We start from the raw sequence: 24,530 nt of genomic DNA, 5'->3' as shown, positions 1-24,530 counted from the left end.
CTATAGGGGTGTAAAATAAACACGTGAACAAGTTAAAATATTGTTGCATTGCTCAATAAATTTCCCTTATATACTTCAATTTAATTTACACAAAGTTAATAGAAGTAAAGGACTAGATGCTTCTGGTCCCAAGAGAAATAGCCAAAAAGGTATGGAAACTCCAAATTAGTGGTTACAAGAAGAACATCAACACTTTGCAATTGTCCTACTTACAAGTGGCCTAAGGCTAATATTAGAGTCCACAACACCCCCTCTTTCAATTTTTACGTGACCCCTTCAATTTTGCTACTCGACGTGGAACCAATGTATCCCTTAAATTGTATCCTACCTACTTTATTATAAATACGTTACACTTCACATGCATACTTCATCAAATTAAAGAATCATACACACTTTCATTCATAAAGCTTAATTAGTTCAATCTTCTTACTTGCTTATTCAATTTTTTTTGTAGTTGATTGCTTGCTTAATATAAGTTAGATACAAAGTTTGTTGATTATAATGGCAATGTCTATGCAAGTGCAAGCCCTTCTATCCAACTCCGCTAGCGCCTTCGCTAATGGGTCTTCCAAGGTTTCTCCTCTAGGGTTTAACCCCCGGATGGGAAAGCGGGTTAATTTTGGGGTGAAGTGTATGGCTGAGGAAAAGACTGAAGGTGAACCCAAGGTTGTTGACTCCGATTTGCCTAAGTCATACCCTAGCGTATCTTCTTCCACCCCAACTCCACCCCCTAGGCCTCAGCCTAAAAAGGTATGTTATCGTGACTAATCTATGTAGGAATATTTATTCATTTTTTCCATTCATAGAAATTTATTTAATCTTATAAATCTAAATTGTTACTCCGTATGATAAATCATAAATTCTATAATAAAGTCAAATGTATATGTTAGTCTGTATAAAATTTAATTTGTGTCATTTTAACATGTGATATGGAGATAAATTGATATGAATCTAATAAATTTTTTTAGGACGAAATTAAAATGGACTCTTATCACACACTGTTTGTAGTAAACTAGTAACTAGGTTGATATTTTGCACATACAGAACAATTATGAATTACATTAACATTACAACCCAGAAATTATACTAAATTATCTATATTTGCATTCCACAGGTAAGCACAAATTTCACAGACCTATTGGCCTTCAGTGGCCCTGCACCCGAAAGGATCAACGGGCGTCTAGCCATGATCGGTTTCGTGGCCGCAATAGCCGTAGAATTATCACAAGGCACAGACTTGTTTTCTCAGATATCCGACGGCGGTGCACAATGGTTCTTAGGAACCAGCATTCTATTATCAGTAGCATCATTGGTGCCGTTGTTCAAAGGTGAGCGAGCTGAAGCAAAGACCAGTGGATTCATGAACGCAAACGCCGAGCTATGGAATGGTAGGATTGCTATGTTAGGCCTTGTTGCCTTGGCTTTCACTGAGTTTGTTAAAGGTGGAGCACTTGTTTGAGGAAAATCACCATTTTTGAGGTAGTATGATTGGTTGTAAAACTTGTAATACCTTGAAAAAATTTATACTTTGATCAAAGTTTTATAATGTATATATGAAATATATTATGGGATGTTTACAGTTTAGGGAGCTGATTAGGTTACTGTAAAATGTAATGTACTCCATCCTATGATGATATTTATCTATATTGATCAAATTTTAATGGGCTATCATGGCAATTGTATTTTAGAGAAGTTGTTTACTAATCATATGTTCTTGTAAAAAATCATGCGGAATAGAATTTTTGTTCCTACCAACTCACAAAAAATTAAAAAAAAAAAATTAAAAAAAAAAAAGTGGAAATGTGGAACTGAAGTATAAAAGTACATGATTTTGGGAAAGAAATGGGAAATATACTTTCAATTCTTTTTTGTCCTGAACTTCCCATAGTGTTATTTACACGAGGAAGGTAGAATTTTTTATTTTATTTTTATTTTTTTTAAAAGGAAGGTAGATAACTGGGGAAGGAAGTTTTGTTCTAACAAGATTTATAATTGTCATATAAACTACGTACTGTACGTAGTAGAAGTTGTAATCGAAAAAGGTTGTTCGGCCTTTAAAGTCTTCACAAATATTTAATAACATCCGATTTACACTAATATTTAGTGTAAATCGAGCTGGGCAACTTCAATTCTCTCTCTTACCTCAACTCTAGCAATGGAGTCACCATCGAAATCAGCCGCACCACCACCGCCACCACCAGAATCAGATCAGCCGCATCATGTTGGGCGAACATAGTGAAACAAAGACCAGAACCAACCCCAGCACAGCAACCTTAAACACCCACACAAGACACAACTCTTCGAAACCTGCAAATCAACACAAAAGGCAAACATACCCCATCTGAGTTGACATCCTTTTTTTCCTCCCATAACAAGGAAAACTTTAGACAATTGCAGCAGAATCCTTTGATGGTATAGCAAAAGTAGTTGAATTTTGCAGCTTTCTTACAATTGGAGTAGAAATGCCAACCTATGAAGCAGGGTGACTAAAAATTCTGCAAACCGTCAATGTTAGTAAAGTATGAGTGACTCGAACAAATTCTGTTTCTGATTTACATTTTATTTATTTATTTATTTTATTTTATTTTTAATTTTGTTGTTATGTGATGTGGATCTTTATTATTTTGATTTGTTGTTTGGGTGATTGTATTGTTTTTTCATGACTATGGTTAATTTTGTGTTTATTTTTGTTGATTTTGATGCCCTATTTTTGTGAAAAAAGGGTCACTTTTTGTAAAGATATGTCACTTTTGTAAAAAAAAAGGGTCACTTTTATAAGGAAAAAAGGTTACTTTTCGCAAAATGTTCGATGTACAATAAAATTACTGCACACCGGGGGCATGCAAAAATTTTTGTTAAATCTTTCCCCTTAGCTTCTCCTTATCATGGACTAGGTTAAACACGGCTTTAGAATTTGTTGGACACTTGAAAATTAAATGGTGCATCTAGATGTACTATGTTTATTATGTCCAATCTAAAACAATTATCGGATTTAAACTGAATATTATTTGTCAAATTTCAATAAAGTTAGAGAGCCGCAAAGAAAATAGTGTCGAGATTCTGTTTCGGGTCTTAGATACTATGGAGTACTTCATGTATAAGAGGTTAATTGCTCCGTAACTAAAATAATAAACACTCATTCACTTAACAAAAATATAACGTAAATGTATAAACGGAATAATAATTTTTTTTTTAAATGAATAAGCTCAATAGTCAATATACACCTTAAGAAGCTAAAGGGACGTACTAGTCCAGGTGATATGCAAAAGCCAGGAAGTTGTGATGATATCGTGATTAGGTGACATTGTAAGTTGCATTAGTTTAATTCAGTCAAATATATGTAATCGAACTTCCGCATACTCCATATACTAAGTAGAATAGAACTATAGATTCCATTGAATAACACAACATTCTCATAATAGTATTTTATATCACTAATAGTCTAAACCAAATTATACGACACCTTAGCAAATTGTAATTAAAAATTAGGTGAATACAGCGGGCAGGTATCATACAATTTTATGTGATCATGATTCATGTGAGTTGTTACGCTTAATGCATGGAAAGCACACATGGATTTACAATAAACAATGTGGAGTACGCAATGTAGCAATTAAAGGCATTTAGTCATTACATTAAATTTGAAATATAAAATTATGAGCTGTGACAGTAAGAGAGCAATTGAGTGTATGGGAGGTTTAAACTAGTACAAACCTTGAAATTAGATTAAATTTTGGGTTTCAATGTTTTTTCAAAAAAAATGAACAAAACCGATAAGTGAACATATTTTTTTTAGCTCGTTTTATGTGCGGCTTGTTGTAAAAGAACATAATAAGGGCCTGTAAACTTCAGCTTAATTTCAGTTCAGTTCTGCTCCAATTAGTTCAGTCCAACTCCCAATTTTCTCCTCTCATAAAATATTCATTTCACCTCTATTCATTTAAGTTCAGCTCCAATCAACTCAATTCAGTTCAACTTCAATCAGCTCAGCTCAGTTCAGTTCAACTCATTTCAGTAAATGTGAACATACCCTAATTCTTGTAATGCTGACCAAATAGTCCCTATAATACTAACTGAAAACCCCTATATAATATATATTGATGAAGTATCCCTGTAACACAAATCAGGTAACCACATGATGTGACAACCACAATTATAATTTGCGAATATTTTTAAATATTTATAATATTACGGTAATTTTTTAACACGTTGGGAAGAAAGTGTTTTTGAAGAGGAACAAAAGGCACCCTTAAAGTTTGAACACAATTTTAAAAACGTCATTTTAGTATTTTACCCATAAATTTCCAAATTAGCGGCAAATCTACACAGTCCATAGACCATAGTCCGTATAAAAAATACTCAAAACAGCACCTACTTAGAACAACGAGCCACTTCATACCCACGTCAGAAAGCGGCTACTACAAAGCAACCTCATTTAACCATCTTCATTCTCTCTCCTCCCCCTCAAACTCAGAACACCTGGAGAAGAAAAAACAATCCCCTCTTCTTCTTCCTCCAGTTTTCTCTACAACCCACAAAAATGGCAGCAGAAACCCAGAAAAACAACAACAATTCAACCCAAATCACAACGAGGGTGACAGTCCCACCATACATGAAAGCCATTTCAGGGTCAGTTGGAGGAATCGTAGAAGCCTCTTGTTTACAGCCGATTGACGTCATCAAAACCCGTTTACAGCTTGATAGGGCTGGAAATTACAAGGGTATCCTTCATTGTGGTACTACTGTTGCTAATACTGAAGGGGTACGTGCCCTTTGGAAGGGATTGACCCCTTTTGCTACTCATCTTACTCTTAAGTATGCCCTTCGTATGGGTACTAATGCTGTCCTTCAATCGGCTTTTAAAGACTCTGAAACTGGTAAACTTAGTTATCAAGGTCGTTTGTTTTCTGGGTTTGGTGCTGGTGTTCTTGAAGCCCTCGTTATTGTCACCCCTTTTGAGGTTTGTTCAATTTTTCCCTTTTTTTTGTTTTAATTTTGTGGGGCTTTGTTTTTGTTTAGTTACTTTGATTATTAATATTATATACTTTTCTTTGTATTTGTGGAGTTGTTGATAATTTTGATTAATTTAATTCGTAAATTTGATATAGACGAGATTTGATCACATGTCTTAGTATCCGTGATTGTTTTTTATACAAGTATAATTTTGATTAATGGACGGAGAAGTTTAATTAGTTTTGGAATTTGGGTTCTTTAGGTTTTGATTGTGAAAGAACAATTAGAACTTCCCAATGTGAATTTGTGGTTGTTTTTGCAAATTAGGGGCTTTTGTGGGTCCCATAGGAATGCTCATTTTACTACGGCAGAATCCTAACCTGTGGTTGTTATTGAATTTTAATTAAAGAGGGGTAGTTTTGATTGATTGCATTTTGATTTTAATGTTGGTGTAGAATTCTAGATCATCTTGGATGAATTTGCTTGTTGTTGTCATATTCTTGTAGGTGAGAAATGTTAGGTTCGTAACGATTATGAATGTCCCACGTGTTCATGACTGAGCAGGGATGAATCTTGGTAAAACTTTAGATGTATTAGTTTATTAGCTGTTACAGATCAAAGTTGAAATGGTGGTGGCTTTTCAAATGGGCACTTTGGATTACTTTATTAGTTTTCTTTCTGATTACACTTTGATTGTTCAAATTATGGTAAAGTACGTACTAAGGTTGTCTATGGATTGTCGATACGATTCGGAACCTTATAGTTATTCCCCCCAAAAAAAGATTAGGAACTTTTGCTTAAGTATCAATCTAGAAGCTTTTTAGAATTTCCAATTACTTTAGGAAGTATGGTTCTTTTTTTTTTTTTTTTTTTTTTTTTTTATAATTATATATAAGGTTAATGTGGAATTATTCTAACATATTTTCCTTGTGGGTGGATTAGACTTTGGGATATTGGCAAAGGGGCTGAGTTTGTAATTAAGTTTGTTGGATCGTTATAAATTTATAATCAAGCACTAATTATACTGTATATTTGTACAATTTCTAGTCAGACTATGGGGATTAGGGATGTCTTGCGGAACTTTAACAGCACATAGCTTCTTGGGCTCAAGTATTAAATTTAATGTCAGCACCTTTATCTCATAATGTTTATCTACTTCATAATCTATGTGCATTGCGGGTTTTGAGGTCCCAACACCCAAAGAAATCTTAAATGGCCACCTACTTGCTGGGCCAAGTTTGCATGGCTGTGAATTTGGCATTTGGGCATGATAAAGCATTATGAATTTGGTTTATACACTTGCATAAAGATGTCTGATAACTATATTGTTTTAATGAGAAAAGCTTAATATACATAAATTCCTAGTGGTTGTTTACATGGATGAGATGATAATCAGTTGCCACTAAATTTGTTAGGGAATTAACATTCATAGGCTCATATTTCATCTATTAGAGGTTTTGTTTTGTCTTTGCTTATCTGTGTTGGTGCCAGGTTTGTGTACGCTATTTAATTCCTCCATTGAAAAACTGAACCACCTTGGCCCATTCTTTTTGTGCTGTGCCGATTATGTTTTTTAGAATGAATTTAAGGACTGGACTGGACTGGACTAGACTCAGAAAATAATGTTGTGGTATGTTATTTTGGCTATCATTTTGATAACTAATATAGCCTTAAGGGACTGGACTAGACTCAGAAAATAATCTTGTGGTATGTTATTTTGGCACTCATTCTGATAACTGATATAGCCTCAAGGGATCTATAGATTTTACAGTAAAGAAGCACAATTTAGCATCAAGTTTGTGTTGTGTGTATGCAGGTCAGTATAATTTTTTTTAGGCAGCCATTCACTTTGCAATATGAAGTCTTTGAACCAGCTCAACGTTTTATTTCGGAATTAGGACTTTAGGGGTGCCTCATTATTTTTGTGCTATGAGTATGAAATCTTTTAGTTATGTTTATCACACTTTAGAGTTGGTGGAAACTTGGGCTAGTAATTAGCTGATAACAGCTATGCCTATTAAGAAATTCTTATTTAGTAGGGTGAGGAGGGGTTGGATCACCCATGTGATTAGAGGAGGTTGTTTCCCAGCAACCTTCCTCTTCTTCTTTGCAAGAATAAAAATTAAATAATTAAGTGCAGGCAGTCTAATTACTTAATTAGTCATTTTAGTTTGCCCTTTGTTATACAAAGTCAAAGAGTTGTGAATTATTGACTCCAACTCCATTAGAAATGAACAGTAGTTATAGTTCATAGACCTTGTTGTAAAGCCCAGGCACCTATAATTATCTTACATGAACAAGGAGGGAAAAGGGCCTTTAAGGCTTAATTGCTGTTTATGGCTAACTGTGTCTTAATTGTGTCTCAAGACACAAAGACTAGCTTTTCGGGTGTTGCCATGTTGGCATAATGTCAACCTTTTTTCTGGTGGATATGCTGACATCTTGGTAATCTACAAGATTATCTTATGATAATTGCAGCTATATTGGTGAGAAAGGGCTAGTTATTGACATTTATATTTTTATTTTTGATAGCATAGAAAAAATCCACTTTTTTTTTTTGTTTTTTCTGTAAGAAATTAAGGTTATCATGCCATCATACGTGAAAACAACCCAAAATAGTCACATAAACTATGTGTAGCTTTTGGAAAAATTACTATACATAATCCAACCTTTGCCCCATTCTCTCAAAATAAACCAACCTTTGGATTATGCTAGAATAATCCAACCTTTATACCCCTTCTTCCATAATGAATCCAAATGACCGGGTTATCTAAACAATCGGTCATCCCCTGCTTTCTCCTCCATCCCACCATCTTCCTCCATTACCATCACCCAAAGCTCCACCCCCATGACCACCTCCTTCATCCGTCCTCCATGACCAACAACACCCTCTACCACAAGCACCGAAAACAACCACCACTAACACCAAAACCACACCAGCAATACCAACATCTAAACCGCACCCAACCACTTACCAATACCAAAACCACAACTCGCCTAGAAAATTTGTCCTCAAACAACCCCTCACCTTGAGAAACAACCACCACCCCCAAAACAACCCCTCACTTACCCTTCAATTAGTGTTGTACGACTGTTTTCTTCTTCAACTTGCTTCATATGGAGTCAAGTGCCATTTATTAACTTAAAGCTCTTATACTTTCAAATCAGCTAAGCTAACCAAGATATTCATGCTTTCACTAACTTAGTTCTAATATACTTCCTCCGGTTACTTTAATAAACGCGTATTTTTTTTGGGAATTTCGTTTTAGCTGACATGTTTATTTTTATGGTAAAGCTTGGTTATATACAGTTACTTTACCTTTGCTACCCCACATTACCCCTCCCAATTTTGAGTGAGTAGGAGTATTATGGTCTTTTTCCTTCCTTCATCTCACTTCCTTAATATGTGTGCCAAAATCAAGTGTGTCAACTAATAAAGAACGAAGAATGTACATCTTTGATACCAAAAAGATGTTTTTATTGAAAAAATAAGCCAACAAAGTTGTTTTTTTTTACAATTGATTAAAAATTTGCTAGGTACAATTTAATATGAAGTCCTTCAAAGTCCTAAGCATATTTACGGACTATGTCACTAGTTGTAGCATGAACTTCAGATTGAGATTTTCTAAAGCCAATAAGATACCTTTCACTGTTGAAGTATCTAGAATAATAATTAGGTGTCATATAACGATTAAGATATAAGAAATGAGAACTTAACTTTTGAAAGTAGATATGAGTTGACAAGAAAGAAGCCCGATATGGGAAGTTGCTGATTGCTGAAGACTGTAAAAGGGTGAGAACCATGAGCAATTCAAAAAAGCTTTGGTGTTAGCAACAATATTTAGGTTTACTAGGGTGGCTAACGCTCGCGATGCGCACGCCATATATAGTTAGCAATATTCGGGATGTTTTTTTCAGTTTGGCCCTACATCACAAATTTAGTTGCTAGTAGCATTAATGAGGGAAAAATATGTAAACGAATATTGTTAGGGGTATAAATGTCGGCATACTATTATTAAGAGTTAAAAAAAGAGCTAGTTAACATTAATGGAGGCAAGTAAATAAACATTTTAGAGGGTATAATTGTCCAAGCACTATTCATAAGAGTTATCTCATACTTTTTAAAAAGGTAGGGATATGCTGCTGTATCTGATGTGTTTGGCTGAAGCAGTTTATGCTATTTGGATTCAAAGGAACAGTACAATGTTTACAGGTTCCTGTCTGACTGCTGAACAGGTCTTTAGGGACATTGTTTTTAAGGTTGCTTGTAGATGTCCTGCTTCTGACAGGCATCTCCTTTTGATGTAATTTGTTTGAGTTTTTGCTGTTGTCTGAGCTTTTTATGCTCCATTTTTAGTCTGGTTGTTTGTTGCAGCAGTTGGTTTGTTTGCTGTGTTTAGGCTGGTTGTCTGGTCCTGGCTGCTTAGAACCCTTCCTAGAAGGTGGCTAGCTGCCTGAGTCCAGTAGGTGCTCCTGGTTCAGTTTAGAACCCTTCTTAGAAGGTGGCTAAACTGGATTTTGGAGCTGGTTTTGGTTTGTTTGGCCTCTTATGGTCTTTTGGTGTTCTTGGGGTTGGTTACTTCTTAGCATTTGTAAGTTGTAACCTTCTTATTCTTGGTAATAAAATTTCTATTTACCAAAAAAAAAAAAAGTAGGGATAACTTGTGTGTAGATTGACCCTGTATGTTATGTTTGATGCTGGACCTTTTTTCCCTAGGTTTGACTGTTAACATTCTTGCATTTCCCGGCTGTTGATGATGTATTGTATTTCTCTTTATTTGACACAGGTGGTGAAAATTAGGTTACAACAGCAGAAAGGATTGAGTCCTGAACTCCTGAAATACAAGGGTCCCATTCATTGTGCCCGTTTGACAATACGTGAAGAAGGAATTCGAGGGCTGTGGTCAGGTGCTGCTCCAACAGTCATGCGCAATGGAACTAACCAAGCAGCCATGTTCTCTGCCAAGTTCATGTTTGACAAGGCCTTGTGGAATAAGCAAGAAGGTGATGGGACAGTTCTCCAACCATGGCAGTCTATGATTTCAGGATTTCTTGCTGGGACAGCGGGCCCCATATGCACTGGTCCATTTGATGTTGTGAAAACAAGGCTGATGGCACAAAGCAAGTCTGGGAATAATGTAAAGTACACTGGCATGGTCCATGCCATTAAAACAATCTATGCTGAGGAAGGGCTGCGGGCTTTGTGGAGGGGATTACTCCCAAGACTCATGAGGATTCCGCCTGGCCAGGCTATCATGTGGGCTGTTGCCGATCAGTTGACTGGGCTTTATGAGAAGCGGTTCTTGCAAAGTGCACCCTTGTGAATAACTTAACTTCAGTCTCTCTTCTTGTGCTTTGTGTTTCGAGGTAATTGAGAGGGCAGGATATGTGTCTTATGGGCACAAAAAGAGTTACTAGTGTATTTTTGACGAGTTCCCAGGAGGAAAGCTCTCACTGGTGATACTTGATAGGGATTTTTGGACTTGTTTGTTTGAGCAACTATATGATATGGTGGGCAGCTTGATCAGATTTTGGTGCATTGAAGAAATCATGCTCTTTGACAAGTAATGTCATTATTGCTTTTTCTTTTCTTTTTTTTTTTTTCTTTTTTTACTAGCCTTTAGCTTCTGAATATGATGATGTCGAAAATGATGAGGATAGGTCATAGTTATAGGTGTTTTGGCCATATTTCTGACCAAGACAAGCATGTTTTTTAAACAATCCAAAGAGTACCTCCCATTCATTTGTAGAAAACATAATTGGTTTCCGTCTTTAGCTGTAATACTATGATCTGTATGGCTTTTTTGCTCTTTCTTTGACGTCTTTGCCTGTACAAATTAGGTGATTTCCATTATTTTTCAATACAAACGCAACATCAGAATTTCAAATTGAATAACCTCGGCTTGCTGTACAGCCTTCTGTTAGAATAACTGCAGTTTACTGCAAATTGAGAGTCTGCTACACAGAGAGGTGATTTGCTATAAGATGTGCAGCAGTGCAGGATAACTAATCACTGTGTTTGAGACTTTGAGTGAAGGACTAAGAACACTACAACAGTATAGAATATAGATGAATGAAGTGTTCATGCTGATGCGATGTATAATGAGCTCTGCATGAGAAGCAAATCAGCCCCCAGACAGGTGCTGTTAGAGAAGCGATGTAAGGTTAGCGCCCACATAATTGCGTACCCAATCAACAAATTGGGCAGAGATTGGCAAGTGTGTGTGGACTTAGTTATTTGACTTAATTCTATCTAAATAAATCCCTAGCGAGAGCCCTTCAAATAGTTTGGGTAACCAATTACTTGATACAAGCAACTGCACTAGGCCCTTTTCATGGGTAAAACAAAACCTTCACATGTTTTCATAGAAAAAGATAAAAGAGAAAGAAATTGATTAAAACACAATCTCCTATAAATTTTTCATTGCCAATAGTCCCAACCAATTAATACAAACAAAACACATCACTAAACAATCTAACAAGATCAGATAGTATTGTCGTATTGATAGATAATATCTCTTTCACCAAAAAAAAAAATATTATTGATTGATATTATAGTTATGACACTATTTGTCGCAGATTAGGGTAATATTTGTATGTATTATATATTCTTATCGTAGTTCGATTACGAGTCTTGTAAAACTCTATATATATATATATAGAGTCTTACAAGACTCGTAATCGTAGTACGATAAGGATACACAATATATACAAATATTATCCTAATCTGCGACAAATATTATCATAACTAGATATCTTGCGATATATTTGTTAGGATATATTTGTGATATTATTATGTATGAGAAAGACAAGCCAAAGTTTATATAAGTTCTTCATGGTATTAGAACTTAAGTTTGTTAGGTCGTTCATAATTGGACATTTCTTAAGCCACTGGTTAAAGGAGCTCTGTTTGGATGTTTATTCCCAATGAGGATTATATTGTACCTTCTGATATGCTCTAATTCTAAGGACACTCACAAGCGAAGGACAATGTTGAAACTCATTATAGATTTGTAGCCCACTTATTAATGTCCCACACTGGAGAAAGAGGAGAGATATTCCACTTTATAAGGCAGATAAGTTACTCCTACTATCAAAATATAAACACATAGGTAATGTATTCTATTGTAAAAGTTGTTCTCTTTAATTTGGTGATGAAATCATGTTAATTGTGATGATCAAACCACCAAATAAAATTAAAGTGGGTCACTTTCACTAATGTGTTGTGCCCATGTTTGGATGAAAAATTTGCTTACAATACTTGTGTTAAAGCTTAAGAGTTTTGATGATGATAAATACAAAGAGCAAACTTCATCTAATGAGAATTTTCTAAGTGTTGGAATTAGAACAAGTGAAGTAGACTTTGGTAGTGGAAGAGTAACCTATCTATGAAGACTCAAGTAGATTCCAAGGAAAGTTAAAGAAAGTAGAAGAAGAGTTCCACATTGGAACTAATTGAGTTCCCTAACAGGAACATGCAGACAGCAAGTTGAGAAGCTTAACTTGCAAGGTACTTAAAAAGTGAAGACATCAGCAACTTAATCTTGGACTACGTGAAACCCAAGTATCCTAACCTACAACATTTGACAAAACAATCTACCTTGTGTTAAGTTTATATTTTTAGGATTGTTGTAAATATGTTAGGTTAGTTTATGCATGGATTTTTGTAGAAGCTAAGCGTGGCAAAGCTTGACAAGTGTAAAAAGGAAAGTTTATAAAAGATAAGTTTTAATTTATGAAAAGATTTTCTAAAATCCGGTTTATAAAAGTGTGGCCAGTTACACCGTGTGGCCACTTATATAAAAGAATAAAGTAACCCATATAAAACTGACCAATTATGCAATCACCCGTATTTTTAAATATGTTATAAATGAAATTTAATTTTATTTATAATATTGATTTGTATTTTTCTGTAATTTAATTTCAAAATATTAAAATTATTAATTTGGGTCAAAAATTATTTTGGTACAAATTATTTTATGAACCTATATCTTACAATCCATGATCATAAAAACAAAGTCTAACCCATTCGTTTATTTAATTGGTCTATTATTTTCTTCAAGCCTAATTCTACCCTACAATTCTCTCCTATAAATACCCCATGAATCCCCAAAAATTTCTCACACAAAAAGGTTAGTCTTATTTTCTTTCTCCTTTGTTTTATTAATTTGTGTAATTATACTTATTGATTTATGGGTTTTGATTTTATTGTTTGAAATTAATTTAATTAGTATCAAATTGTATTTTGATGATTAAAATTTATAATTTCACATTTTATAAATGTCATAATTTTCAGATTTTGTAAATTTTAAAACCTAGGGTTTTTAATTATTGAAAATCGTGATTTTAGGGTTTTTATGAACAATTGATTTAGGGCTTTTATAGTAATGATGTTTTGAAATTTTGGTGATTATAACTAATGATTAGTTTAACTTAATTCCAGATTATTTTGAACACGTAAATTCGTGTTTTAATTTTTAGATTTTCGTTCGTTAATATTAATCCCGTTTTAATCCCGATTAGGTTCTGAACTCATCCGATTTTGATAAAAAAAAAAAAAAAATAGTGTTTTCCATGTGGAAACAACGTTTTAAGAAAGAATCACTACCTTTGGTAGTTGCACCACCCTCTCGTGGCCAAATTCAGCCTCTAAATATGATTTTCTGGCAGTTTTTGATTTTTAACGAAGTTTTTTTATGCTTAAAATTTTATCCTTGAGTTTGATTGATAAAATTAATTATGTTTAAAGTTAATTAAGCATAAATATATGTTTTTAATTGAAGTTTTAAGAGGTTTATCATCATGATATATTGTTGGAAATTACTTGGGTTAGTAATATTAATTGTTAGTTTTTTTTAGGAGGTGATTATTTCTTAGGAGACTTTTAATTGAGTATAAAAGTGATGTGTTAATAAAATTTTGAAAGTGCTGGAAATAGTTTCTAAGTACTACTTTTGATGTTTTATAAAGAGGGTTTAATCACCCATTAAAAAGGGAGATTATTAGGGGTTTTAAAATAATTTTCAGATTTTTATTAAACTTTAAATTTGCTGTAATTTCATGTATAAGAGTGTATTTTAAGGTTTTTATGAAGAAAATTTAAAAAACTATATATAAGCCTTTAATTTTAAATAAAGGGAAGGTTTTAAAGTGTTGTTTGATTTGGATTTTGAAGGTTTTAAAGGAAGTTAGTATTGCTGTAAATTTGATTATTGATTGGGTATTGATTGAGATGTTATTGTTTGGTTTAGGAGAGGAGTTTATTGAAGGTGATTTCTAGATAGTAAAGTGGCATACCAATTCGTTTATTCAAGGTACGTACGAGTTACGAAACTTTGCCTTTAGATGCATGTTTAGGGATGTATCGAGAACTTAGTATCATGTATAGAGAAGACTGACCTAAATTGCTTGGTTATACATTGCGATTTCCGTATATTGTGTATGAGGCATGTTTGAGATATAAGTATATGACTACGGTTGTGGGTGCTGTATAAGTGATTGTCTTATCAATTGGATATGTTATGATTAATTAAAGGTTATGGATTCTTGGTTGTCTATAAGTGGAATTAATTTTGATAATGGTTCCATGAGGTTAATTTTTAGTACAATTTCATGAATTAATTATGATTTGAGTAGAGGAAGTTCATTAAAGTCTTTTAAGACGAGGTTCAGGGTTTGAAGTGCCCTATGCACTTTGGGCCTGTTCTCATTGACTGAACTCAGCTGAACTGAAATGAATATTTTATAAGAGAAGGAAATTAGGAGATGAACTGAACTGAACTGAACTAAACGAAACTGAGCTGAACTAAACTAAACTAAACTGAATTTCAATGTATGAGAACAGGCCCTTAAGGTGTTTATACACCGAGGTAGTTAAAGGATTCAATACTAAATATTGTTTGCCACTAATAAATCAAGAATTGAATTGGAACTTTGGATTGCTTGGAATGATGTGATATTTGATTGATTATATTGTTTTGCATATGAGTCATCACCAATTCTAAATTTTTACATCACGTAAAGTACAAGATGGATGAGCAATAAAACTCTATATATGTGCACATCTGGGGTTGGGGTACACGGGGTATTAGCCGTGCACTTTTCTTGAGGTCGTCTGATCTACGAGTATCTTATTTCAAATACTTTTCAAAACTAGGAGTTAGATGAGATCTCATACTAGCTACGGTCATGGAGTCGCGCCCGTGGTCGTTGGATGTTTTATTGATGTTTCCGAAAGGAGGCATGGGGCTTTTCTTTTATTGATGTTCCAAATGGAGCATGGGTTGGACAACCTTGTCTATTGCTTAATCCAATAGTTAAAATAATGATGAGTTAACTACTGTTAATTAGTGAAGTCTTAGTAAACTGACAATTGAGTCGTGTGTTGAGTCTATAATTTGATAATGTGTGATGATTGATTATTAGTAGCATGCTAGGGATTTCTTATTATGTTTCGCAGCTTGTATGTGAAGGAGTTATGTCTTCGATAAGTGCAATTACTAGATATATCAAGGATCACGATTATGGAGATAATTAGTTCATTCTATAGGGTCGTCAATGTTTGGTGCTAGATATGACAATTGATCTTTGGGCTAGCTTAATGGCCCAAAGCCTTATAGAGTGGATCCTACAAAGTCACACATAAGAGTATTGAGTTAAACAAGTTAGAGGTCCATTATTGGGCCTCATGAGTTCATGACATACCATGTTGATAATTGGGCTTAGATAGTTAGAAGAGTCTAATGGGTTTTGGACTTGACATGGTTTTATTTCTAGATATTATCTATAAATATAAACCATGCATAGGGTTGCATGACACAACAATTGACATACAGTGAATTTTCACACAAGCAACCAAGTTTCCCAAAAACCTTAACTCTTTGTCTCTCTACTCGACCCTCTCTCTCTCTCCTCCCTGTCCGTACAGCCCTCCTCCCCGGGTGGCGCGTGTGGTGGCGCGTGGGTGGTGTTGTGGTGTGTTCGTGGCTCAAATCTCCGTTGAAGGTTGATGAAGTGTTCAGTCACAACTAACTAGCATTAGTGGAGGTTTAATCCGTGCTCGTGGGCTAAGTAAAGGAATCACACGTGGGGTTCTTTATCTCCCATTGTTCTTGCTCGATCGCACGTGGAATCACGCTTCAAAGGTACGATTATATGTTCTTTATGTGTTATGCATTAGATCTTGGGATTAGGTACTGTATGAATATGATTCATGTTTTTCCGCTGCGTAGTACCTATAATTCCCTACAGTATGTACTCAGCTTTGCTGATTGCGTGCTTTGTGTGTCTTTCTTTGGTCATGGCCTTCGCCTTTCAATGACCCTGTAATGATCCAATCTTTACACTTGTAATATTGGGGAGCAGACTCATCACAGGTGTTTACATAGTTTGGACTTGCATCAAGGTGGTGGGATTTTGAGTGGAGAGTTGGTTATTGTTCCCAGTTTATTTCTTTTCATAAGTTTGTTATTTAAACTCTGATTTTATTTATTTATTACTTTTATGGGGTTTTGAATAAGAGCATTAATGGTTCCAAGTTGTAAGATTTAATTTGGTTTTGGTTATTGGTTTTGAAACTTATTTATAACCGAGTTAGTTTTTCCGCTGCTATTTTCTGATAAAGCCTTAACGTTTGAACACGTGGCGGTAGCACGCCAGTAATTCTCTTGAATATTGTTCAGGGTCCTCACAGGTTTAAAGAAAGAGTTATTGGGGTGTTACAAAGTAACCCCTGTAATACTAATTGAGTAACCCCTATAACACTAACCGAGTAACCTTATAGCACTGACAAAGTAACCTTTAACACTGACTAAGTAACCCTTATTACACTAACGAAGTAAATCCTGCCACACGGTGTGGCTAGCCACATATAACAATTTGTGAAACATATTATTCTTTTTCATATATCTATCTTTGATAAGTTTTCTAAAAAGATTTTCTTTGCAAAAGATTTACACAAAACAGTGATTTATGAATTATGGTAGTTTTAGAATTTCTATCTTTTAGAAAACCCTACTTTACATATGAGTACCTCTTGTATATAAAGTAGAATTCATTCTTTACACATCTTGTGAGTTTATGCGTGAAGAATCTGAAGAGACCTCAATTGTGTAAGTTTGCCAAGTTTAACTTTGTCATATTAGTTTCGGTTTCCTATCACATATTAGAAGTCAAGTGACTGTATTGTTTTGGTTGAGTGAACTGTTTATTGCATACATCATTGTAGGCTTCTATAGTGAAGCTAAGTGAGCAAGTACTCAAGGAGTGCGTAGAGAATCTAAGTAAGAGACTTAGGTTGGGTAGAATAGGGTTCTACTTTGTATCAAAGTTCATTCGGGAACTTATGAGTTTAGGTCTGATTATAGTAGGTTGTAACAAGATAGTTTTCCCTATTATAGTGAAGTGTTTCGGTGTTTGAAATCCCTTTAGAAGGGTCGAGGTTATACTTCAGTTGGGCCCTAGAAGGTTTCCTCTTTAAAATACCGTGTGATGTGCAAGTTCCTTTTACATTTCTGTTTTTATATTCCGCAAAAGTAGGCATTAGAAATTCACTACAATTCACCCCCCTTCTTGTAGTGTTCGTCTCAACTAACAACGTGAATGCGAAACTTTTAAGCTTGCATAGTGTAAGAATTATTGATACCTTGTATATTTATTGTTTCAAATTAAGTTTGAGCAATATATTGATTGTTTCAAATTATATACAAATTTATAGTGTTTTGGGTAATTTTATGCATGTCACGTGGTCCAATCAGACCTTGACACATGCCATACCCTGGTTGGTCCGAATTGGGTCAATCTCCTTCTGACACGTGTCCATCTTAGAACTTGGGAGAAAAAGGTGGCCTTCAATTGCCCAAATCCCGAGAAAGCCGTAATTTGACGCAGCCCGGAATGATTAGGTCAGTGTGACCTAATTAAGGGCACATTTTCCAATGACTCTATAAATAGGGACATTACCCCTATCTTTGGGGCATCTACAATTATTACAGCATACCCTACATTCTCTTACATCAGAGAATCACCTGATCTCGCAATTCGAGAAGATCTCACCTCTTTTTCCAGGCTTTCTCCCGTTTATCTTCAAGTACTAACTTGATCGTCGGAGGCGGAGCTCCAATCACCCGGAGTCTCCGTTGTTTTGCAGGTACAGGCCGCGCGCAACCAGTCTCTGAGCTGTAACTCTCCGAGGGACAAAAACACCCAAAACATATAGTATCTTTTTATACTAGTTAATTTTGTGCGTTAAGTATGTAGCTAATTTTCACCTACGTCGCATGGCATGGAAAGTGAGTATGAATTAAAATATGCACTCACTTTCATCTTACAAATGAATATCCACTAGCTATCTGGCTATCTATTACTTGCATAGTTGCATATACATGTCTATTGTATATCTGCTTAAATTCCAATTACACTAATGTGTATACGAAGTAGAGATAATATAAACGGGTGGATATGGAAAATGGACGTGTGTATGCAAGGTGCATCATGCATGCAATAACAAAATAAGCTAACTTTTTTTGTTAAGTTTTATTCACTATAGGATAATTTTAAAAAACAATAATAGCCTTTTTGATCCATGGGCCTGGCCGCCACCCTCTTTTGGATTTGTCCATGGCCGGTATGATCTCAAATACATTACCAACGCATTATTCATGGTAGATTGGTAGGTATGACTTATAATATCCATATTAGTCAGTTACTCATCAAAGTCATGCTCATACCCGCTCCAATTATGACATATACAAATACATAATCTGTGAAATCATACCCTGCTACCATTTCTATATAAAAACCTACCTAGTACCTATATATGATCAAAATCATCAACTTGTAAAATAAAAATTAAAAAATTTGTAAAAAAAAATAAATAAATAAAAATCAACAAAATTGTCACAAAAAATTGAAAATTAAAAAATTGTAAAAAACATTGGAGTCATTGAAGGCAGAAGAAAAACCCAAGGTAAGAATGTGGCGCTTGCGAAAGAAGGACAGGCAACGGAGAGAAGAATAGTAGTGGGCCTTCTCTTTATAAAACCCCAACACCAACACCAACACACACACTAAAACACTCACCCCCTTAAAACCCTAACTCTCTTCTTCTTTCTTCCGCTGCACAATCCAAATCCATTCCATTTTTCCCTTATTCCTGGTATTTTTCTCTCTCTTCATAAACCCTAATTTTTCTTTTCTCCATCCTTGCCCTAATTTTTCGATTTTCCCTCTTTCGTTATTTCGTTCTTCACCAGATTATTCGTATCATCTGTTAATTGGTTGCAAAATAGTGTTTGATTGATTTTTGAATAATTTTTTGATTGTTTCAGTTATTTTCAAGCGAAAGCGATAAACATTTTGATTAGATTGTTGAAGAATCATGTCGGACGATGAGAGAGAGGAGAAGGAGCTGGATCTTAGCTATCCTGAAGTTGTAACCAAATACAAGAGCGCTGCTGACATTGTCAACAGTAATTTTCTTCATCACATTTTTGTTTATTTTTATGATTTATTGATTGAATTTATTGATGATTTTCAATCTGAAATGTGAAATTAATTTTTTTTCAATTTTTTGTTTTCGTAGGAGCTTTGCAGCTAGTTGTCGCAGAATGCAAGCCCAAAGCTAAAATTGTTGACCTTTGTGAGAAAGGAGATAATTTTATCCGAGAGTATGATTCTTAATCCTTTTCTTTTGTACTTGTACAATGGTTTATGAAGTTTGTTTTCAATATTTCAAGAGAACTTTGAAGCATTTTCTCAAAAATTTGACCTTTTTGGCTCAAAAATGGGTTGGGTTTGAATATATTAATTTGGGCTTTAATTTAATTTTTTTGGAAATTTTTGTTTGATTGAAAGTGTGGTATCCTTGGTTGCATTGTTGGTTTTGTTTGTAGACTTTTATTGTCTGGGTTTTATTCTGTTTTTTCAATGATACCTAATAGGTCTTTGAGTAGCTATGCATTGTTTTGAATGGTGTTTGTTTATTATGTATAGGCAAACTGCTAACATGTACAAGAATGTGAAAAAGAAGATTGAACGAGGTGTTGCTTTCCCAACTTGCTTATCTGTCAACAATGTTGTTTGTCATTTTTCACCCCTTGCGAGTGACGACTCAGTGCTCGAAGAAGGTGATTTAGTGAAAATGTAAGGGTTTCAATTTGTATTTGTTCTTTCAATTAATCGGGTTTAAGTATAAACTTAACGAATAAATTTTGATTGAGTACTTTGTGTTGGATGATTGTTTCGTTGCAGTGATATGGGTTGTCACATTGATGGCTTTATTGCTGTTGTCGCACACACTCATGTCATTCAAGAAGGCCCGGTAACTGGCAGAAAAGCTGATGTTCTTGCAGCAACCAACACTGCTGCTGAAGTTGCTTTGAGGCTTGTGAGGCCTGGCAAGAAGGTATGATATTTGCCTTTTCTCATTCTGTTATTGTCAACTTCAGTAAAACAATAATGTGTTGCTGTTGAATTTATTTTTTCATGACCTTGTATTTATAATTTGTGTTAGTTTGTTATTGATATTGCCATAGAAATGTTGTCAATATTGTGGCTTTGTGCTCCTGTTAATAATGCCTCGTATTTGAGGTTTAGAAGTTACTTTGATAACAAAGTAAGTGCAAGATAAGTTATATCAAAGGAGATGAGCTAGCCGGGGACCTCATACCATATAAGTTTGCCTCAAAGTGTTCTGTTTATTATGGCTTGCATCAAAAAAATGTTTGCTATTTATTTGAAATGCAATTAGAATTCTGGGCTTGCCTTCTCTTCAGTCTGTTCCCTGTATGATGAAAACTTAAAGAAGCTATGGATCAAAAATCCACATGATGCTTTTTTTGTCATAGTTACACTGACAGGAAGATCTAACCTCATTTGCTTGTCAGCAATGTGGCTCCCTCCCTTTTGACATGTTTTCTTTGTTGAAGTGAATTATGCACAATCATTAAGACAGATATTCAATCAGCTGATTTGAGACATTGATTTTAGATTTTTAGCTCATGTGAGTCAAAACAGCTCTTGAAAATGATGTCATGTATCTTCATTCATGTTATGATTGCTTTGTAGAAAAGGTAGCTTCACAGGGGTGGAGTGATCTTGTTGATTCCCAATTGTGGCTGGTTTGTAATTTTTGTTTATGGAAGTTACTACCGTCCTGCTACTTATGATGAGACTGACAATTTCTGCATCTCCAGTCTCATGAGGGGCAGGCTCTAGTCTTCATCCCCTTGTGGAATAAGGGCAACATCGCCGAGGTGATCAACGTCTTGCATGCTGATCACCTGCTTTCATGTTGCCCATATTATGCTGCCATATGTGAGGCCTTGGATCATATTGCATCTGTATCTCTAGGCCTTACTGTGGCGACATGTGTACAAGTGATTATGTGCCTAAAATAGACTATATAGATGACTGCAACTTTGGATCATATTGCGCTTATATCTCTTGTTGTAACCTCATCTGAGAGCTTTCAACTATAGAGCTCACCAGTCTTTACCTTTTTACTGTTTTCTACGAGTGAACAATTGAGTTATTTTTCACAAGATGGGGTGGAGCAACTTTGCCGAGGTTGTGATTCTCTTACTTGCTGATAACCAGTTTCCTGTTGCCAATGGTTTCCTGTTTAATGCAAGGTGTCCTGAAACAGTTTACTTGTGCTGTTTTATTCTTCCTTGCCCTGGCTATAAATCTATACAAGTGACATCACTATCAATGTGCTTAATTGGGCCGAGTCCCCTAATGGGCAATGTATCACTTTAAAGTTGAAATTTTCTGGCCTTCAATTACAAAGTTCATATGTATTTTTGAGTCCTTAGAAATTTATTTATTTTGTTCTATTTTCCTCAATGTTCTTGAAATAATTTCATTAAATTATTGCCTACCTCTTTTAAAATTTGATAAATTCTGCATTTGGTCTTAAATTTATTTCTTCTTTGGCAGCATCTTTTCCTCATTTTTACAAGTATTTCTTCCCACGTGATTGCTCTGCGTGATGATAATTGTTTTGGCTATTTGGATTTTGGTCCAATGAAGCTTAATATAGTCATAGTTACTCTGATGGAGCATCCTGTCATTTTTCTTTATTCCTGCTCTTAATTTTATATTTTTATTGTATTTTAAAGCCTACATATGTGAGCTTAAGTTGCTGGGGTCTTGTGGCAGCATAGGAGTGGTTCAATGTCTCTGTTTCTTGCAAAGTTATTTTTTTGTGAAGAGGTTAGGAGCCACTTTGTATGTATGTAGTCTTGTCATTTGTGTTGATGTGGAAAGATTGTGCTACTGCTTAGTGCAAATTCAATCACCTTCGCATGCAGCAGTTTGTTATGATGGCAACCAAGCTATGTTAATGTATTTGCTCTATATGATGAAGAAAGCCTTTGCTATATGGATTATCGTCCAATGAAGCTTAAATGTCATAGTTACACTGATAGAGCAACTTTCCTGCATTTTCACTTAGCTTGGTAGCCTTGACGATATATTGTCCATCATACGTGCCTAATTTGTTAATCAGAGTTTTAATTCTTTTTTAAAACCCATGTATATGTGGAACTCCTTGTTGAAATCATATTACACTTCATGCTTAAACAAATTGGAATACATAATGTTTGTAGCTCTAAATTGATTTGGAACTGTAGATTACTATAAAACGAATTATGTGGCATTTTGTCTATTCTTTTGCTCTGATCTGTTTGGTTCCTTAAAAACTTGATAATACTTTTTGTCAGTGGTGTTCTTACTACAATTTTTTGTTGCAACAGAATAAAGATGTAACAGAAGCAATCCAGAAAGTTGCTGCCGCGTATGACTGTAAAATTGTTGAAGGTGTTCTTAGTCACCAAATGAAACAGTTTGTGATTGATGGAAACAAGGTGGTGTTGAGTGTATCAAGTCCTGATATGAGAGTTGATGATGCTGAATTTGAAGAGAACGAAGTCTATTCTGTTGATATAGCTGCTAGTACGGGTGAAGGAAAGGTAATGATTTGAAAATTCTGTTCTGGTAGACTGAGTTTGGATCTTGAAAACTACTTTGGATGGTTCTTTTATTCTAATGGTTGATGTTCGTGATTGTAGCCTAGAATGTTGGATGAGAAGCAAACAACTATATACAAAAGAGCTGTGGACAAGAACTATCATTTGAAAATGAAAGCATCAAGATTTATCTTAAGTGAAATCAATCAGAAATTCCCAATAATGCCATTCACAGCAAGGTCTGTACTGATTCTCATTTTGATATCTGCCTGTGCCAATGATTGGTCTAATCACTCTGATGTATAGTTGGTTATATCTAATAGGGCATTGGAAGAGAAGAGGGCTCGCCTTGGACTAGTAGAATGTGTCAATCACGACCTCTTGCAACCCTACCCTGTTCTGTATGAGAAGCCTGGTAAGTTTACTCTTCTGGGTTTTGAATGCAGCTATCTGATGCCTCTTATCACTGGGTGCGTTGTTGCTTGTATTTATGGTTTTTTCTTTTGTTATGTCTTGTACTGACTAGTTATATGTGTTGACTATGCAGGCGATTATGTTGCTCACATAAAATTCACTGTTCTTCTCATGCCAAATGGATCAGACCGTGTAACATCATATCCTTTGCAAGAATTGCAGCCAACTAAATCAACTGACGACCCTGAAATCAAAGCTTGGTTAGCATTGGGAACAAAGACAAAGAAGAAAGGTGGTGGTAAAAAGAAGAAAGGTAAGGAATGTGACGTGGGAAGGAAACAGGCTGATGCCATGGGAATATATAGCTGAAAATTTTCTGCTTATGTCAGGCAATTTTTTTATCTGGAAATCTAAAATACTCTGATTTTGTTATTATTTCAGCCAAGAAGGGTGAGAAATCTGGTGCCGAAGAGTCAGCTGATGCAGAGCCCATGGATGCAAATGGCGCAACTGCTGAAAATTGAAAAGTCAAAAAATGTTGGTTCAAATTTTGTTACTTGTTGATTCTCTTTTGTATTTGCTTGATGGGCAACTTAAACATGTTAGATGTTGATCTTCAATATTTTATGTTGCCTCTCACCTGTGTAAAGTTCTGGGTTTGGGCCCACAAAATGAATTTTTCTTGATACACAGTGTTGGGGCTTTTTCTGGTTGACTGTGAGCTTCTGTTTAGCATTCTATGTTGTTTTATTTATCAGTTGGATTTGGAAGTATGATTCAGGACTTCAGGAGGTTAGATGATAAATGTCCGTCTTTAGCGGTTGCATTGCCTTTGAATCAACTCATGGCTCTATTTCTGCTTGAATTTTGGAGTGATTGGGGTTCGTCATGATGTGATGGAAGTGATTTGGTCACAATATCGTTGTGATTGTATAGTTACAGTGATTTGGTCACAATTTCGTCGTGATTGTATAGTTACAGTGTAATACTTGCATTTTGCCAATTGAGGATTTCGCTACTAGACAAAGTTCGTAAGCCATTGCTACTGAATGATTTACAAGTAACACTAACGCCTACAAAAGGCTGTGGGAAATATGCCGGAAAACACTTATTTATAGATTTTCTGCACAATGAGTAGCTGAAGTACCTGTCTTCCCGAATGTTAGGCCATTAATGTCCTTTTGCCTTTGTATT

At 35.1% G+C, this 24,530-nt stretch overlaps 3 protein-coding genes across 3 annotated transcripts; all 3 read left to right on the top strand.

The window, feature by feature from the left end:
• The first annotated feature begins 364 nt into the window (after positions 1–364).
• Positions 365–1,668, top strand: LOC145596499 (early light-induced protein 1, chloroplastic-like). Its single transcript, XM_081652677.1, has 2 exons — positions 365–750; positions 1,115–1,668. Exons 1-2 carry the CDS (start codon positions 502–504, stop codon positions 1,457–1,459), a joined length of 594 nt encoding a protein of 197 aa, XP_081508803.1. The 5' UTR covers positions 365–501; the 3' UTR covers positions 1,460–1,668.
• A 2,740-nt stretch (positions 1,669–4,408) lies between these two features.
• Positions 4,409–10,772, top strand: LOC145596493 (mitochondrial succinate-fumarate transporter 1-like). The gene is made up of 2 exons (XM_081652665.1): positions 4,409–4,960; positions 9,741–10,772. The coding sequence occupies exons 1-2, from the start codon at positions 4,541–4,543 to the stop codon at positions 10,275–10,277; spliced, it is 957 nt and encodes a 318-aa protein (XP_081508791.1). The 5' UTR covers positions 4,409–4,540; the 3' UTR covers positions 10,278–10,772.
• An 8,247-nt stretch (positions 10,773–19,019) lies between these two features.
• LOC145596483 (ERBB-3 BINDING PROTEIN 1-like) lies at positions 19,020–24,112 on the top strand. Its single transcript, XM_081652653.1, has 10 exons — positions 19,020–19,108; positions 19,281–19,421; positions 19,535–19,619; positions 19,945–20,094; positions 20,203–20,356; positions 22,710–22,925; positions 23,025–23,161; positions 23,246–23,337; positions 23,470–23,649; positions 23,778–24,112. The coding sequence occupies exons 2-10, from the start codon at positions 19,331–19,333 to the stop codon at positions 23,858–23,860; spliced, it is 1,188 nt and encodes a 395-aa protein (XP_081508779.1). The 5' UTR covers positions 19,020–19,108; positions 19,281–19,330; the 3' UTR covers positions 23,861–24,112.
• Positions 24,113–24,530: the final 418 nt, after the last annotated feature.

Source organism: Chenopodium album, chromosome 2 (genome assembly GCF_948465745.1).
Source record: "Chenopodium album chromosome 2, dcCheAlbu1.1, whole genome shotgun sequence".
In the NCBI taxonomy this organism is placed as follows: Eukaryota; Viridiplantae; Streptophyta; class Magnoliopsida; order Caryophyllales; family Amaranthaceae; genus Chenopodium; species Chenopodium album.
This window is presented reverse-complemented; position numbering and strand designations above follow the sequence as displayed.

Excerpts from the sequence above, each read along its gene's own strand:
- LOC145596499 (XM_081652677.1), top strand. The coding sequence starts at position 502 with ATGGCAATGTCTATGCAAGTGCAAGCCCTTCTATCCAACTCCGCTAGC. Across the intron at positions 751-1,114 it reads CTAGGCCTCAGCCTAAAAAG|GTAAGCACAAATTTCACAGA; the intron begins GTATGTTATCGT and ends TGCATTCCACAG.
- LOC145596493 (XM_081652665.1), top strand. The coding sequence starts at position 4,541 with ATGGCAGCAGAAACCCAGAAAAACAACAACAATTCAACCCAAATCACA. Across the intron at positions 4,961-9,740 it reads TTATTGTCACCCCTTTTGAG|GTGGTGAAAATTAGGTTACA; the intron begins GTTTGTTCAATT and ends TATTTGACACAG.
- LOC145596483 (XM_081652653.1), top strand. The coding sequence starts at position 19,331 with ATGTCGGACGATGAGAGAGAGGAGAAGGAGCTGGATCTTAGCTATCCT. Across the intron at positions 23,162-23,245 it reads ATAATGCCATTCACAGCAAG|GGCATTGGAAGAGAAGAGGG; the intron begins GTCTGTACTGAT and ends TATATCTAATAG. Across the intron at positions 23,650-23,777 it reads TGGTGGTAAAAAGAAGAAAG|CCAAGAAGGGTGAGAAATCT; the intron begins GTAAGGAATGTG and ends TTATTATTTCAG.